The following is a 14,633-nucleotide window of genomic DNA, read 5'->3' on the forward strand; positions in this document are numbered from 1 at the left end:
CAATGATTGATCATCCTAGTCACTTTTCTTGTGATCGCAAGACCCTGTTGGACTTTGTTAAAGCGGAATGCTGCAAGCCCAGTTCACTGTTTTATTGGCGGAGGGCAGGGGTGGACATAGAACATAGAACATAGAAATCTACAATACATTACAGGCCCTTCGGCCCACAATACTGTGCCGACCATGTAACCTACTCTAGAAACTGCCTAGAATTTCCCTACTGCATAGCCATCTATTTTTCTAAGCTCCAGGTATCTATCCAAGGATCTCTTAAAAGACCCCATTGTATCCGCCTCTACCACCTTTTCCAGCAGTGCATTCCACTCACCCACCACTCTGTGTAAAAAGCTTATCCCTGACACCCCCTTGGTACCTATTTCCAACCACCTTAAACTATGCCCCTCACGTTAGCCATTTCAGCCCTGGGAAAAAGCCTCCGACTATCCACACGATCAATGCCCCCCATCACCTTATACACCTCTATCAGGTCACCTCTCATCCTCCGTCGCTCCAAGGAGAAAAGGCCGAGTTCACTCAACCTATTCCCATAAGGCATGCCCCCCAATCCAGGCAACATCCTGTAAATCTCCTCTGCACTCTCTCTATAGTATCCACATCCTTCCTGCAGTGAGGTGACCAGAACTGAACACATTACTCCAAGTGGGGTCTGACCAAGGTCTCATGTAACTGTAACATTACCTCACAGCTCTTGAACTCGATCCCATGGTTGATGAATGCCAACACACCATACTCCTTCTTAACAACACTGTCAACCTGTGCAGCAGCTTTGAGTGTCCTATGGACACAGACCCCAAGATCTCTCTGATTCCCTACACTGCCATTAATATTATATTCTGTCTTCAAATTTGACCTATCAAAATGAACCACTTCACATTTATCTGGGTTGAACTCCATTGGCCATTTCTCAGCTCAGTTCTGCATCCTATCGATGCCCCACTGTTACCCCTGACAACCCTCCACACTATCCACAACAGCCCCAACCTTTGTGTCATCAGCAAACTTACTAACTCACCCTTCTACTTCCTCATCCAGGTTATTTATAAAAATCACAAAGAGGAAGGGTCTCAGAACAGATAACTGCAGAACACCACTGGCCACCATCCTCCATGCAGAATACGGACCATCTACAACCACCCTTTGCCTTTTGTAAGCAGGCCAATTCTGGATCCACAAAGCAAGGTCTCCTTGGATCCCATGCCTCACTACTTTCTGAATGAGCCTTTCATGGGGAACCTTATCAAATGCCTTACTGAAATCCATATACACTACATCCACTGCTCTACCTTCATCAACGTGTTTTGTTACATCCTCAAAAAACTCAATTAGGTTCGTAAGGCATGACCTGCCCTTGACAAAATCATGCTGACTATCCCTAAGCAGATTATGTCTCTCCAAATGCTCATAAATCCTGCCTCTCAGGATCTTCTCCAACAACTTGCCCACCACTGAAGTCAGACTCACTGGTCTATAATTTCCTGGATTATATCTGCTCCCTTTCTTGAACAAGGGAACAACATTTGCAACCCTCCAATCCTCCAGTACTTCCCTCGTCCCTATTGACGATTCAAAGATCATCGCAAGAGGCTCAGCAATCTCCTCCCTTGTTTCCTATAGTAGCCTGGGGTATATCTTATCCGGTCCCAGTGACTCATCTAGCTTAATGTTTTTCAAAAGCTTCAGCAGATCCTCTTTCTTAAAGTCTATATGTTCAAGCATTTCAGTCCAGTGTAAGTCATCCCCACAATTGGTCAGGTGAATTCTGAAACAAAGTATTCATAAAGTACCCCCGCTGCCTCCTCTGATTCCATGCACAATGTTGTGGGGTGGCTACACGGCCTCGGTCATAGTGAGGACAGGGCCTCAAGCCATGGCGTCCCCTGTTCATAGCCGCCAGGAGAAAGGCATCGGATTCGGACACTACAGCGGGTGGGGTGTAGTGCAGCACCCAAGTTGTATTGTGTTGGACTACAGACTGTTCCATCATTTATGGACTCGGGGACTTGGACTATATTTTATTCTGCAACTGTATTTTACTCATATCTCTTATGTGTTTGCCATCTTACATGTGCTGTATGTGCCTTGTTTTATGTATGTACTGTGCTTTGCACCTTGGCCCTGGAGTAACATTTTGTTTGGCTGCATTCATGGATATTCATATATGGCTGAGTGACAATTAAATTTGAACTTGAACTGCTCCACCAACACTCTCACTTCATTGGATGCCAACACATCAATCTTCACAATATCCCACCTCCACATTGCCACCATTGGATGCATACACACCCATCTTCAACATGGCCGATTGCAATTGGAGGAAACCTAATTACCTGATTGGTTGATTCTTGACTACTTAAAAAGCTTCTATGTCCCCTTTACTTCCTTAAGGTTGTTATAGTTGTGGAGGTGGTGAGGGAGGGGGGGGGGTTGTTGGGGTGGGAGCGGTGATTAGCTCTCACTACCTATTAAATGTTCCCAGTTGTGTGTGTTTCAAATACCCTCTGACAACCAAGTCCAGCTCCTGGCTTTCACGTGTGGCTTAGCTAAGTTCAGCGGACTTTTTCTACTGACAAAAGCAGGAGCGAAGGCCATTTACTGGCACCCTAAGGCTAATCGCTTCAGGCAGATGGGGCTTGTCAGCTGTAGTCAGCAACTCATCTGCCTTGCTGCCATACCCACTGTTCGGAAACCTTGAGGAAAAATATGGAGCTGGAGTCTACAGTACATTCAGTTCTGGCAACTACTGTGACACTGTTGGTGCCAAACTGTCTGGTCTCTGCCTTTCCTTTAGATTCATCGGCTGCGCGGAGAGGGGGAATTTGCTTCATGGGCAACAGCTTGTTCTCCATATCATACTGCCCTGGCTTGCGTATCATGCAGACAGCTGGGCACAACATCCATGGCCAACCCTAACTAACGGAGAGCCTTGTCCCCTTTGGTCCTAACCAATTTTCATCGACGCATCATGAAAAGCATCTTATCTGCCTGCATCACAGTCTGGTACGGCAACTGCTCTGCCTATGACCACAAGAAACTGTAGAGAGTTGTGGACACAGCTCAGCACATCACTGAAACCAGTCTCCCCTCCATGGATTCTATCCACACTTCACTGCCTCGGTAAAATTAACGAACATAATCAAAGACTCCCCCCCCCCCCCGACATTCGCTCTTCTCCCCCTCCCATCGGACAGAAGATACAAAAGTCTGAAAGCACGTCCCACCAGGCTCAAGGACAGCTTCTACCCCACTGTTATCAGACTACTAAATGGAAGTCTAATACAATAAGATGAATTCTTCACCTCACAGTCTATCTCATTATGATCTCACACCTTATTGTCTGCCTGCACTGCACTTTCTCTGTAATTGTGACACTTTATTCTACATTCTGTTATTGTTCTAAATTTGTTTTACCTCAACGCACTGTGTAGCGATTTGATCTGTGTGAACAGTTTGCAAGGAAAATTTTCACTGTATCTTGGTAACAATATAATCATAAAACAATTTACAAGTTACACATCCTGGGTGAACCATTTTAGCATCCTCCCCAGCATATGATTTGTTTTTATATTTTTATTTAGAGATACAGCGTGGAGGAGACCCTTTCCGGCCCACCGCTTTACCGAACCACAGGACGATTTACAAAGACTAATTAACTTACTAACTGGTACATCCTCGGACAGTGAGAGGAAACCCACATGCTCACGGGGAAGACATACAAACTTGCTTACAGAGGACACCAGAACTGAACTCCGACGCCCCGATCTGTAATAGCGTCGTGCTAACCGCTACGCTATCACGGCGCCCCGATTAGAAAGCCACATTGCTGACTGTCCCAGCTAAACACACCAAGGTTTGAACGTAACCTCCGTCTTAAAGCTCGATCACCCAAAGGAGCTGCCACAGAACTTGCATTTGCCACTGCCCTGGTAACCAATTCCCTGCAAACGGTTTGCAACGATGCACTCACTAATTGCCCGCTCGTTTGTTGAAGGCACAGCCCAAGGCGACGACCTTATCTGTAGCCCGACAGATGACCGGAACACATAGCATGGTACGGACCTCAAATCCCAGAATGCTGTTCAGTTTCATGTGCTGTTCCTGAAACACGAAAGGAAAAAGATATTTTATTTATTTAGCGATACGATGTGGAATAAGCCCTTCCAGCCCTTTGAACTCTGCCACTAGCAATCCCCAAATTAACACTCGCCTAATCACGGGGCAATTTGCAATGACCAATTAACCTACCAACCGGTACGTCTTTGGACTGTGAGAAGAAACCAGAGCACCCGAAGGAAAATCACACATTCCACAAGGAGGACGTATAAACTCATTACAGACAAGGCCAGGAATGAACTCTGAACTCCGCGCAGCTCGCAAGAGTCACCACACATTCTGGCACCAACATAGGATGCCCACGATCCTCAGCAGAACAACACAGAACACTACAGCAACACAGGCCCCTTTTAGCCAAATACATGGCCAATCCTCCAAGTCCACGACAGACCTCCAAGCTCCAATCTTCAGGCTTCAGCTCCTGGACCTGATTGAACTATGGGCTCTGGACTTCAGTATCAACCCTCAGACTAGCCGATGATAGTACCACAAATTCTAGACTCAAATTCCAAGTGGTACATACATCCGATCCTGGTTCACACCAGCTGGGACAGCTCGATATCCACTGATGTCCTTTGTCATCCATCCACTTGACTGGACTTCAAATGCAGAAGGGGGCAGGAGGAGGCTATTCAACCCCTCTACCCTGCTGCAACACTCAGCAAGATCAGGACCCAGCACCAGTCCATCACAGAAACCAGCTTCCCCTCCATGGACTCTGTCTACACTCCTCACTGCCTCAGTAAAGCAGACAACACAATCAAAGACCTCACCCACCCTGGACAGTCTCTCTTCTCCCCTCTCCCATCGGGCAGAAGATACAAAAGCCTGAAAGCACGTCCCACCAGGCTCAAGGACAGCTTCTATTTCACTGTTAAATGGTTTCTTCATACAATAAGGTGGATGCTTGACCTTACAGTCTACCTCGTTATGATCTTGCACTTTATCATTTACCTACACTGCACTTTCTCAGCAGCGTTTACACTTTATTCTGCATTCTGTTATTTTTTTCCCTGGTTCTACCTCAATGCACTGTGTAATGATCCGATCTGTATGAGCAAGACAAGCTTTCCACCGTGACTCTGTACACGTGATACTAACAAACCAACAGCAATACCGATGTCACCGTTCCTGGGACTAAATGCTGGAACTCCCCCTCCTAACGGCAACGTCAGGTCCCCTTCACGAGAAGGACTGTGTCAGTCATGAAGTTGGCTCACCCCCTCCCCCCCCACCAGGGGATAATAACGGTGGGACAGAAGCTGTCCTTGAGCCTGGTGGTACGTGCTTTTAGGATTTTGTATCTTCTGCCCGATGGGAGGGTTGAGCAGAGAGAATGTCCGGGCTGGGCGGGGCCCTTCGTTAAGCTGGCAGCTTCACTGAGGGAGCAAGGAGTGTAAAGCCCACGGAGGGGAAGCTGGTTTCCGTGACAGACTGGCTCCTCATCGTGATCTTGCCGAGTGTTGCAGCAGGGTAGAGGGGCTGAATAGCCTACTCCTACCCCTTCCGCATTTGAGGTCCAGCCTAGTGACGAAGGACATCAGTGGATATCGGGCTGTCCCAGTTGATGTGAACCAGGGTCGGACCATGATAAATGTTGGTTTTGCCAGCAATCTCCAAGTTCAGGAATGAACAGACTTTAAGAACATTATTTGCCCAAGGCATTCTAAGGGAGGCATGGCTCTCAGGGGGGTGGCTCCTATCATCGGGGTCATTCCCTCTTCTCTCCGCTACCGTCGGGCAGGAGGCACAGATGACTGTAGCTCCCACACCATTAGGTTCAACAATGGCTACTTCCCTTCCCTTCAACTGACCAACACAACCTCAGCTTAGCAACATATGACCACTTTGCACTAAAACACCCTTTGTGTTTCCTTGTAAAAATTGCATATAATGTATGTTTAATTATGTTTCTCATAAATGCTGCTTATCTGATCTTATATTAGGCAGTGCAATAGCGTAGAGGATAGCACGATGCAATTACAGCTCAGGACGTCAGAGTTCAGAGTTCAGCTCTGGTGTGCTCTGTAAGGAAGTTTGAACGTTCTTCACGTGTGCGCATGGGTTTCCTCCAGGTGCTCTGGGTTCCTCCCACAGTCCAAAGGCGTACTGGTTAGTAGGTTAATTGGTCATTGTAAATTGTCCCATGGTTAGGCCAGGGTCAAGAGTTCTGAGTGCCTGCAGGCCAGTTTTTCACTGCTGTGAGCTCGACTGGAGGGACTGAGTGCTGAGCTGGTACTGGGAGGAGGGTGACAAATACTCACCGCGCTGATGTCATTGAGGGTCAGGGCTTTGTTACTCCCCTCAGACTGTTCCAGGTGAGCGAAATCCAGCTGTCAATCGAAAGAGAGACACGACGTTAGTTCGGCCGCGAGAAGGTGGTGGCTGGAAGCGTGTAAATTGCTTCTCATATCCTTGGTGGAATATTAAATCCTATTTCACCTCTTCATTCACTTTAAGGAAGTCTGCACGTAAACAGTGACATTAATGTTGCTTTTCCTGTTCAGTATCTTCCCTACATGGTCATCTTAATGATAGTGTTGTTCTGATAGAGCACTACAGCACAGAAACAGGCCCTTTGGCCCATCTAGTCTGTGCCACGATACTATTCTGGCTTGTCCCATCGACCTGCACTCAGACCCTAGCCCTCCATATCTCTTCCTTGATGCTAATTTATACTGTGGCATGGAAGTGTATGTTATGACAGTGGCAGGAGCAAGAGCAACCCCACAACGTTCGGACTCAGGTAAGATAGGCCCCTGCCTCCCTGGGGCTGCCGAGCTAGGTTTCAGAGAAGACACAAACAGAACTCTTGATGGGTAACGTGTTTGTCCTTTGGGAACTCACCGGGAAGATAATCTCCTCCTCCAGGACCTTGTTTCCAACCACCTGTGTGTGAAAACACAAAACGGTACAATTAAAATTTCCTTCGAGACAGTCACCTTACATAAGAAAGGATATACTAGCATTCCAGACATTTTGAAAGAGATTCACTGGGCTAAATCCCAGGGTGAGTGGGATCTCACAATCTCTTTGACTCACTGCTCTCAGGGAGGAGGTCCAGGAGCATCAGGACTAGGACTGCCAGACTGGGTAACAGCTTCTTCCCTCAGGCTGTGAGATTAATCCCAGGATTAAACAGATTGTCATATGAAAAATGTTTGACGGCTCTAGGCCTGTATTAATTGGAATTCAGAAGAATGAGGGGTGACCTCATTGAAATCTTTCAAATAGTCAAAGGCTTTGGTAGAGTGGATGTGGAGAATGTTTACTATGGAGGGAGTGTCTAAAACCAGAGGACACAGCCTCAGAATAGAGGGGTGTCCTTTCAGAACAGAGACGTGGAGGAATTTCTTTAGCCAGAGAGTGGTGAGCCTATGGAATTCATTGTCACAGGCAGCTGTGGTGGCCGTCTTTATGTATATTTAAGGCAGAGGTTGATAGGTTCCTGTTTAGTCAGGGCGTGAAGGGATATGGGGAGAAGGCAGGAGATTGAGGCTGAGAGGAACAATGGATCAGCCATGATGAAATGGGGGAGCAGATTTGATGGGCCGAATGGCCTAATTCTGCTCCTACATCCTGTGGTCTAACGAATACCCTGCCACCACTGAGGTCTCAGCAAGCTGTTTATTGTACTGTCTATTGTTTACCTGTGCTGTGCACTACGTGCATTTTGAATTGTATTTTATTAACTTATTTATGGTAATATTTTGTTTTACGTGCAGTGTGTGATATAAGTTTAGTGGGTGCACCATGGTCTGGAGGAATATTGTTTCATTTGGTTGTATATCTGTACAGTCAGATGAACTTGATGCCCCATCATGGACAGCTAAAGAAGTCTGATCTGTAGTTCAGCAGGTCAGACGGGACGGCACAGTGGCATACTGATTAGCACAACGTGGGTTCAATTCCCGATGCTGCCTATATGAAGTCTATGTGGATTTCCTCCGGGTGCTCCAGTTTCCTCCCACAGTCCAAAGACCTGCTAGTTGGTAGGGTATATGGTCATGGTAAGTTGACCCGTGACTAGGCTACAATTAAATTGTGCGATTGCTGGACTGCAGGCCTCAAAGGACCAGAGGCTTTCTCCACCCTGTATCTCAATAAATATAAATTTAAGACAATCTGTGGAGGGGAATGAATAGTCGACACTTCAGGCTGAGACCCTTCATCAGGACTGGACAGAAGCCAGAATAAGATGTGGAGATGTGCACTTCCCTTCAACCATTCGGTTCTTTAACCAGCCTGCACAACCCTAGTCACAGTTTCCGTAGGGCCACACTGCGAATATTACAATGATATTACTCCTGATGAAGGGTTTTGGCCCGAAACGTCATCACCACCTCCTCCCATAGATGCTGTCTGGTCTGCTGAGTTCTGCCAGCATTTTGTGTGTTGACTATTACAATGGTTTTGTTTACTTTCTGCTCTCATTTTGTTCTTTCTTGTAAAACATTGTGTTTAATTTACGTTTAATTCATGTTTTTATTGTGAATGCTTATCTGACTGGCAGTTCAATCCGTTGTTTTAGACGCGGCAGAGCGGGAGGGATTAAAGGGGAAGAGTGGCTTTACCAGCCAGGAAAAATGTCACGGCAGTGCTCCAACAGGACAGACTGGAGAACTCATCTAGTGAGGTGTTACGGGTGGATCTGAGGGATAAGAAAGGTATGACCACGCTAATGGGGCTATGTTATAGACCACCCAACAGTCCGCAGGATTTAGAGGAACAAATATGTAGAGATTTCACAGACTGCTGCAAGAAACATAAGGTTGTTACAGTAGGTGATTTTAACTTTCCACATATTGACTGGGACTCCTGTACTGTAAAAAGACTAGATAGGATAGAGCTTGTCAAGAGTGTTCAGGAAAGTTTCCTTCATCAGTACGTAGAAGTCCCAATGAGAGAGTGTGTGACAGTGATCTCCTATTAGGGAATGAGACAGGGCAGGTGAAAGAGGTTTGTGCAGGGGAACACTTTGCATCCAGTGACCACAATGCCATTGGTTTCAAAATACCTGTAAATATTTAAAGAGATAGATCTGGGTCCACGGGTTGAGATTCTAAATTGGATAAAGGCCAATTTTGGTGGTATCAGAAATGATCTGGCAAGTGTGGATTGGGGCAGGCTGTTTTCTGGCAAAGTGTACCTGGTAAAATTCAAAGGTGAAATTTTGAGAGCACAAAGCTTCTATGTGCCTGTCAGAATAAAAGGTAAAGATAATTAATGTAAGGAACTTTGGCTTTCAAGAGGCATTGAGGTCCTGGTTAAGGAAAAAAAAGGTGGATAGCAAGTACAGGCAAGTAGGAACAGATAAGGTGCTTATGAAGCATAAAAAATGCAAGGCGAGACTTAAGAAAGAAATCAGGAGAGCTAAAAGAAGGCATGTTTGCCCCAGCAGACAAGATGAAGGAGAATCAAAGGTTCATTTTAATATCAGAGAATATATACAGTATACCGTCTGAAATTCTTACTCTTCACAGGCATCCGCAAAACAAGAAAACCCACAGAATGAAAGGTAGAACCATCAAAATCCCAAAGCCTCCCTGACTTGCAGAAACAGCAGATGCATCGACCCTCCCACTCCCCCCACTTGCGCCACCCCCTACACCATCATGACGGCAACAGCAAAAGCCCCCCAAAGAGACTTGACAAGAGTCCATCAAAAACTACAGTCCATAACCCAGCGCTTCAGTATCTCAGCAAGATAGGCATCTATCTCACCAGTGAAGGAGAGACAGGTCGCTCCTGCAACAATGCGAGCAGGAGACCAGCAACTCGCTGATCCAATGTCACAATCTTCCATGTTGCTTCTCCAAGCTCCCTGACTTGTGGACTGAGAGAGGGAGGAGAGATAGATAGATAGATATCGAGTACAGGGGACTTCTTCCAACAGCAGCACACACTGCCTGTTGTGTCGATGTTTCAGTCTTCCACGGAGCTTCGGTTGTTGAAATCGGTGAGGAACCAAGTCGTCCAAGGGGCTGCTTCCCGAAGGCTCACATCTTCCAGGCCGTTCCTGGAGATAGCAAAGTGCTGGGCTGCACAGCTGGTCCTAAAACCCACCACATGTGAAGAATCATAGTTTCAACTGTAGATCCTAAGGGATTCTACAGATATCTTAAGAGCAAAAGGATTGCAAGGGACAACATTGGTCCTCCGGAAGATCAGAATGGTAATCCATGTGTGCAGCTAAAACACATGGGGGAAGTCTTAAATAAATATTTTGTATCTGTATTTGCTCAGGAGATGGACACAGAATATATGGAAGTGAGGCGAAGTGGCATCAACTTCATGAACCCTGTACAGACTACAGAGGAGGAGGTGTTTGCTGTCGTGAGGCAAATCAAGGTGGATAAATCCACAGGGCCTGACAAGGTGTTCCCTTGGACCCTATGGGAGGCAAGTGCAGAAATTGTCAGGGCCCTAGCAGAGATATTTAATTTTTCATTAGTGACAGGTGAGTACCAGAGGATTGGAGGAGAGCCAATGTTGTTCCACTGTTCAAGAAAGGCTCTAAAAATAAACCAGGAAATGAGAGGCTGGTGAGTCTGACATCAGTTACTGGAAAGTTAGTGGAAGGTATTCCAAGGCACCAGATGTATGAGTATTTGGATAGACAGAGCCTGACTAAGGATAGTCAGCATGGCTTTGTGCCTGATAGTTCATGTCTAACCAAACTAGTGTTTTTCAAAGAATTTACCAGGAAAGTGGATGAAGGCAAGGCAGTGGATGTTGTCTGCATGGACTTTAGCAAGACATTTGACAAGGTCCCACATGGGAGGCTGGTCAAGAAGGTTCAGTCACACGGAATTCAAGATGAGGTAGTACATTGGATTAGATATTGGCTTAGTAGGAGAAGCCGGAGAGTGGTAGCAGATGGTTTCCTCTCTGACTGGAGACCTGTGACTAGTGGAGTGCCGCAGGGATCGGTGCTAAGTTCATTGTTGTTTGTCACCTACAACGATGATCTGGATGATAATGTGGTTAACTGGATCAGGAAAGTTGCAGACAACACCAAGATTGGGGGAGTGGTGGACAATGAGGAAGGCTATCATGGCTTACAGTGGGATCTGGCCCAGCTGGAAAAATGGGCTGAAAAATGGCAACACACACACAAAATGCTGGAGGAACCCAGCAGGCCATGGAATTTAATGCAGACAAGTGTGAGATGTTTCAGTTCAGTAGGACCAACAAAGGTAGGTCTTACACAGTGAACAGTCGGGCACTGAGGAGTGCTGGAGAACAAAGGGATCTGAGAATACAGGTCCATAATTAATTGTAAGTGGCATCACAGTTGAATAGGGTCGTAAATGAAGAATTTGGCACATTGGTCTTCATAAATCAAAGTATTGAATATGGGAGATGAGATGTTATGTTGAAGCTGTTTAAGACCTTGTATACACATTACCAAGGATCCCATCTGGACTGTACATCCCAAATGTGTGCTGAAAAAAGCACAACAGCATCTCCTTCACCTCAGACAGCTGAAGAAGTTCAGCATGTCCCCGAATCCTACACGGGCACTATCAGAAGTATCCTGACCGGCTGTCTCACTGCCCGGTACGGGAACTGTACTTCCCTCAATCGCAGGGCACTGCAGAGAGTGGTGCGGACAGCCCAGCACATCTGTGGATGGGGACTTTCCTCAATTCAGGACATTTACAGCAGGTGGTGTGTAAAAAGGGCCCTCAGGATCATCAAGGTCTCCAGCCACCCCAACCACAAACTGTTTCGGCTGCTTCCGTCTGGCCAACAGTACCACAGCATTAAGGCCAGGACCAACAGGCTCTGGGACAGCTCCTTTCACCAGGTCATCATAAGACCATAAGATTTAGGAGCAGAAGTAGGCCATTCGACCCATGGAGTCTGCTCTGCCATTCAATCATGGGATGATCCACTTCATTCAGTTATCCCCACTCCCCTGCTTTCACCCCATACCCTTTGATGCCCTGGCTAATCAAGAACCTATCAATCTCTGCCTTAAATGCACTCAATCACTTGGCCTCCACAGCCGCTCGTGGCAACAAATTCCATAGATTCACCACCCTCTGACTAAAATGGACTTCCTTCAATCCTGAAGTTATGCCCTCTTGCCCTAGAATCCCCTACCATGGGAATCAACTTTGCCATATCTAATCTGTTCAGTCCTTTTAACATTTGGAATGTTTCTATGAGAATCCCCCTCATTCCCCTGAATCCAGGGAATACAGCCCAAGAGCTTCCAAACGTTCCGCAGATGGTAACCCTTTCATTCCTGGAATCATTCGCGTGAATCTTCTCTGAACCCTCTCCAATGTCAGTATATCCTTTCTAAAATAAGGAGCCAAAACTGCACACAATAGATTGATCAATACACATTGATCTGATTGCATATCTGACTGTACATACATGATACAAAGCAATTATGTATACAGTCTTAGTGTTTAGACAATATCCACATTTCCCCTCTTTATTGCTTGTACATTGCAACAGAGACGTGACATAAAGATTTTTACTCTCTTGGATGTAAGAAGTAAAAATAAATACAAATACAAAAACAAATGTAAGACATTGGTGAAGCCTAATCTGGAGTATTGTGTGCAGTTTTGGTCACTTACCTACAGGAAAGATGTGAAAAAGGTTGAAAGGGTATAGAGAAAATTCACAAGATGTTGCTGGGTCTGGAAGACCTGAGTCATCGGGAAAGATTGAACAGGTTAGGACTTTATTCCTTGGAACGTGGAAGACTAAGAGGAGATTTGATAGGGGTATACAAAATTATGTGAGATATTGATAGGGTAAATGCAAGCAGTAGGCAATTTAAATTGCTTGGCACTGACTAGATGGGCAGAAGGGGCTGTTTCTGTACTGTACTTCTCTATGACTGTATGATACCCTGTGCCTATGATGCAGCTGCAAGTAAGTTTTCCATTGCACCTCTGCAGAAACATTCAGCGGCCACTTTATTAGGTATGCCTGTACACCTGCTCGTTAATGCAAATATCTAATCTGCCAATCACGTGGCAGCAACTCCATGCATAAAAGCACGCAGACGCAGTCAAGAGGTTCAGTTGTTGTTCAGATCAAACATCAGAAAGGGGAAGAAATGTGATCGAAGTGACGTTGACCGTGGAACGATTGTTGGCGCCAGACGGGGTGGTTTGAGTATCTCAGAAACTGCTGATCTCCTGGGAATTCCATGCACAACCAATACCATGAAGCAAGGGGTCCGTGGACCCCAGGTTGGGAGCCTCTACTCCAGGGTTTACTGAGAATGGTTCAAACAACAAAAAACATCCTGCGATTCATCCAGCCACCATTATGAGACTCGGACTCTTCAATAGTACAATAAGATGGTATCTGGGGCTCACAACCTACCTCCTCATTATCTCACACATTGTTTCATTTACCTGCACTGTCCTTTCTCTGTAGCAGGTACACTTCATTCTGCATTGTTATTGTTTTGCCTTGTCTTACCTCATTGCACGGTGATCCGTATAAACGCTCTGCTAGACAAGCTTTTCACTGATTCTTGGTACATGGGACAATAATAAACTGATTTCAATTTCAGTGCCTTTTTCTAAAGTAAATACGGAAGAAAAGCAATTGTTTTAAGACCCCACCAATATCCTTTGACATCACAAACAAATAACACTTGGTCCCTAATGGGACCAAAATCAAAATCAAAGTCAAGGTCGAGTTTTCTGTTGGATGCTCTCCTGCACTGAACTGAGTGTATGTTCATGGTCTTCTGCTGCTGTGGCCCGAGGTTCAATGTGCTCTGCGTTCAGAGATGCTCTTCTGCACACCACTGTTGCAATGTCTGGTTATTTGTGTTACTGTCACCTTCCCGTCAGCTTGAACTAGTCCGGCCATTCTCCACTGACCCCTCTCATTAACAAAGCATTTTCATCCACAAAATAGCATCTCACTGGGTGTATACTTCTTGTTTTTCACACCATCCTCAGTAAACTCCAGAGACTGTTGTGCATGAAAACCCCAAGGGATCAACAGTTACTGAGATACTTAAACCACCTGCCTGGCACCAAGAATCATTCCACGGTAAACGTCACTCAGATCACATTTCTCCTCCATTCTGATACTTGGTCTGAACAACAACTGAACCTCTTGACCATGCCTGTATGCTTTTATGAATTGAGTTGCTGCCACATGATCAACTGATTAGATATTTGCATTAACAAGTAGGTGTACAGGTGGCCACTCAGTGTATAAATACCAGGGTGGACTTAGAATATAAACCACACTATAAACAGTGATTTAAAGTGTTTATAGTGCAGTGATGGGATGGGGGTAATGGATAAAGGGGGGTGGGGAGGGCTACCTTGAATGGGTTGATCAGATTAACTGTCTGGGTGTATATTTTTGTGTTTCACACCATTCTCTGTAAACTCCAGAGACTGTTGTGTGTGAAACCCCCAGGAGATCAGCAGTTTCTGAGATACTCAAACAATTCAGGGCTTTGGAGTTTGGAGTTCAATTCCAACACCATCTTTAAGGAT

At 45.8% G+C, this 14,633-nt stretch overlaps 1 protein-coding gene across 4 annotated transcripts in view; it reads right to left on the reverse strand.

Annotated features, from left to right (window-relative positions):
• The window catches only part of pde2a (phosphodiesterase 2A), a 303,048-nt gene that overhangs the window by 88,485 nt on the left and 199,930 nt on the right, over positions 1–14,633 (reverse strand). For all 4 annotated transcript variants that reach the window (XM_073044332.1, XM_073044333.1, XM_073044334.1 and 1 more), the window contains 3 exons: positions 6,979–7,020; positions 6,396–6,464; positions 3,986–4,116 (listed from right to left, as the gene is read on the reverse strand). In XM_073044332.1, coding sequence (XP_072900433.1) covers positions 3,986–4,116; positions 6,396–6,464; positions 6,979–7,020 — 242 coding nt within the window. The remainder of the gene's footprint in view (positions 1–3,985; positions 4,117–6,395; positions 6,465–6,978; positions 7,021–14,633) is intronic.

The sequence above is a fragment of the Hemitrygon akajei genome, chromosome 4 (genome assembly GCF_048418815.1).
Source record: "Hemitrygon akajei chromosome 4, sHemAka1.3, whole genome shotgun sequence".
NCBI classification, from domain to species: domain Eukaryota; kingdom Metazoa; phylum Chordata; class Chondrichthyes; order Myliobatiformes; family Dasyatidae; genus Hemitrygon; species Hemitrygon akajei.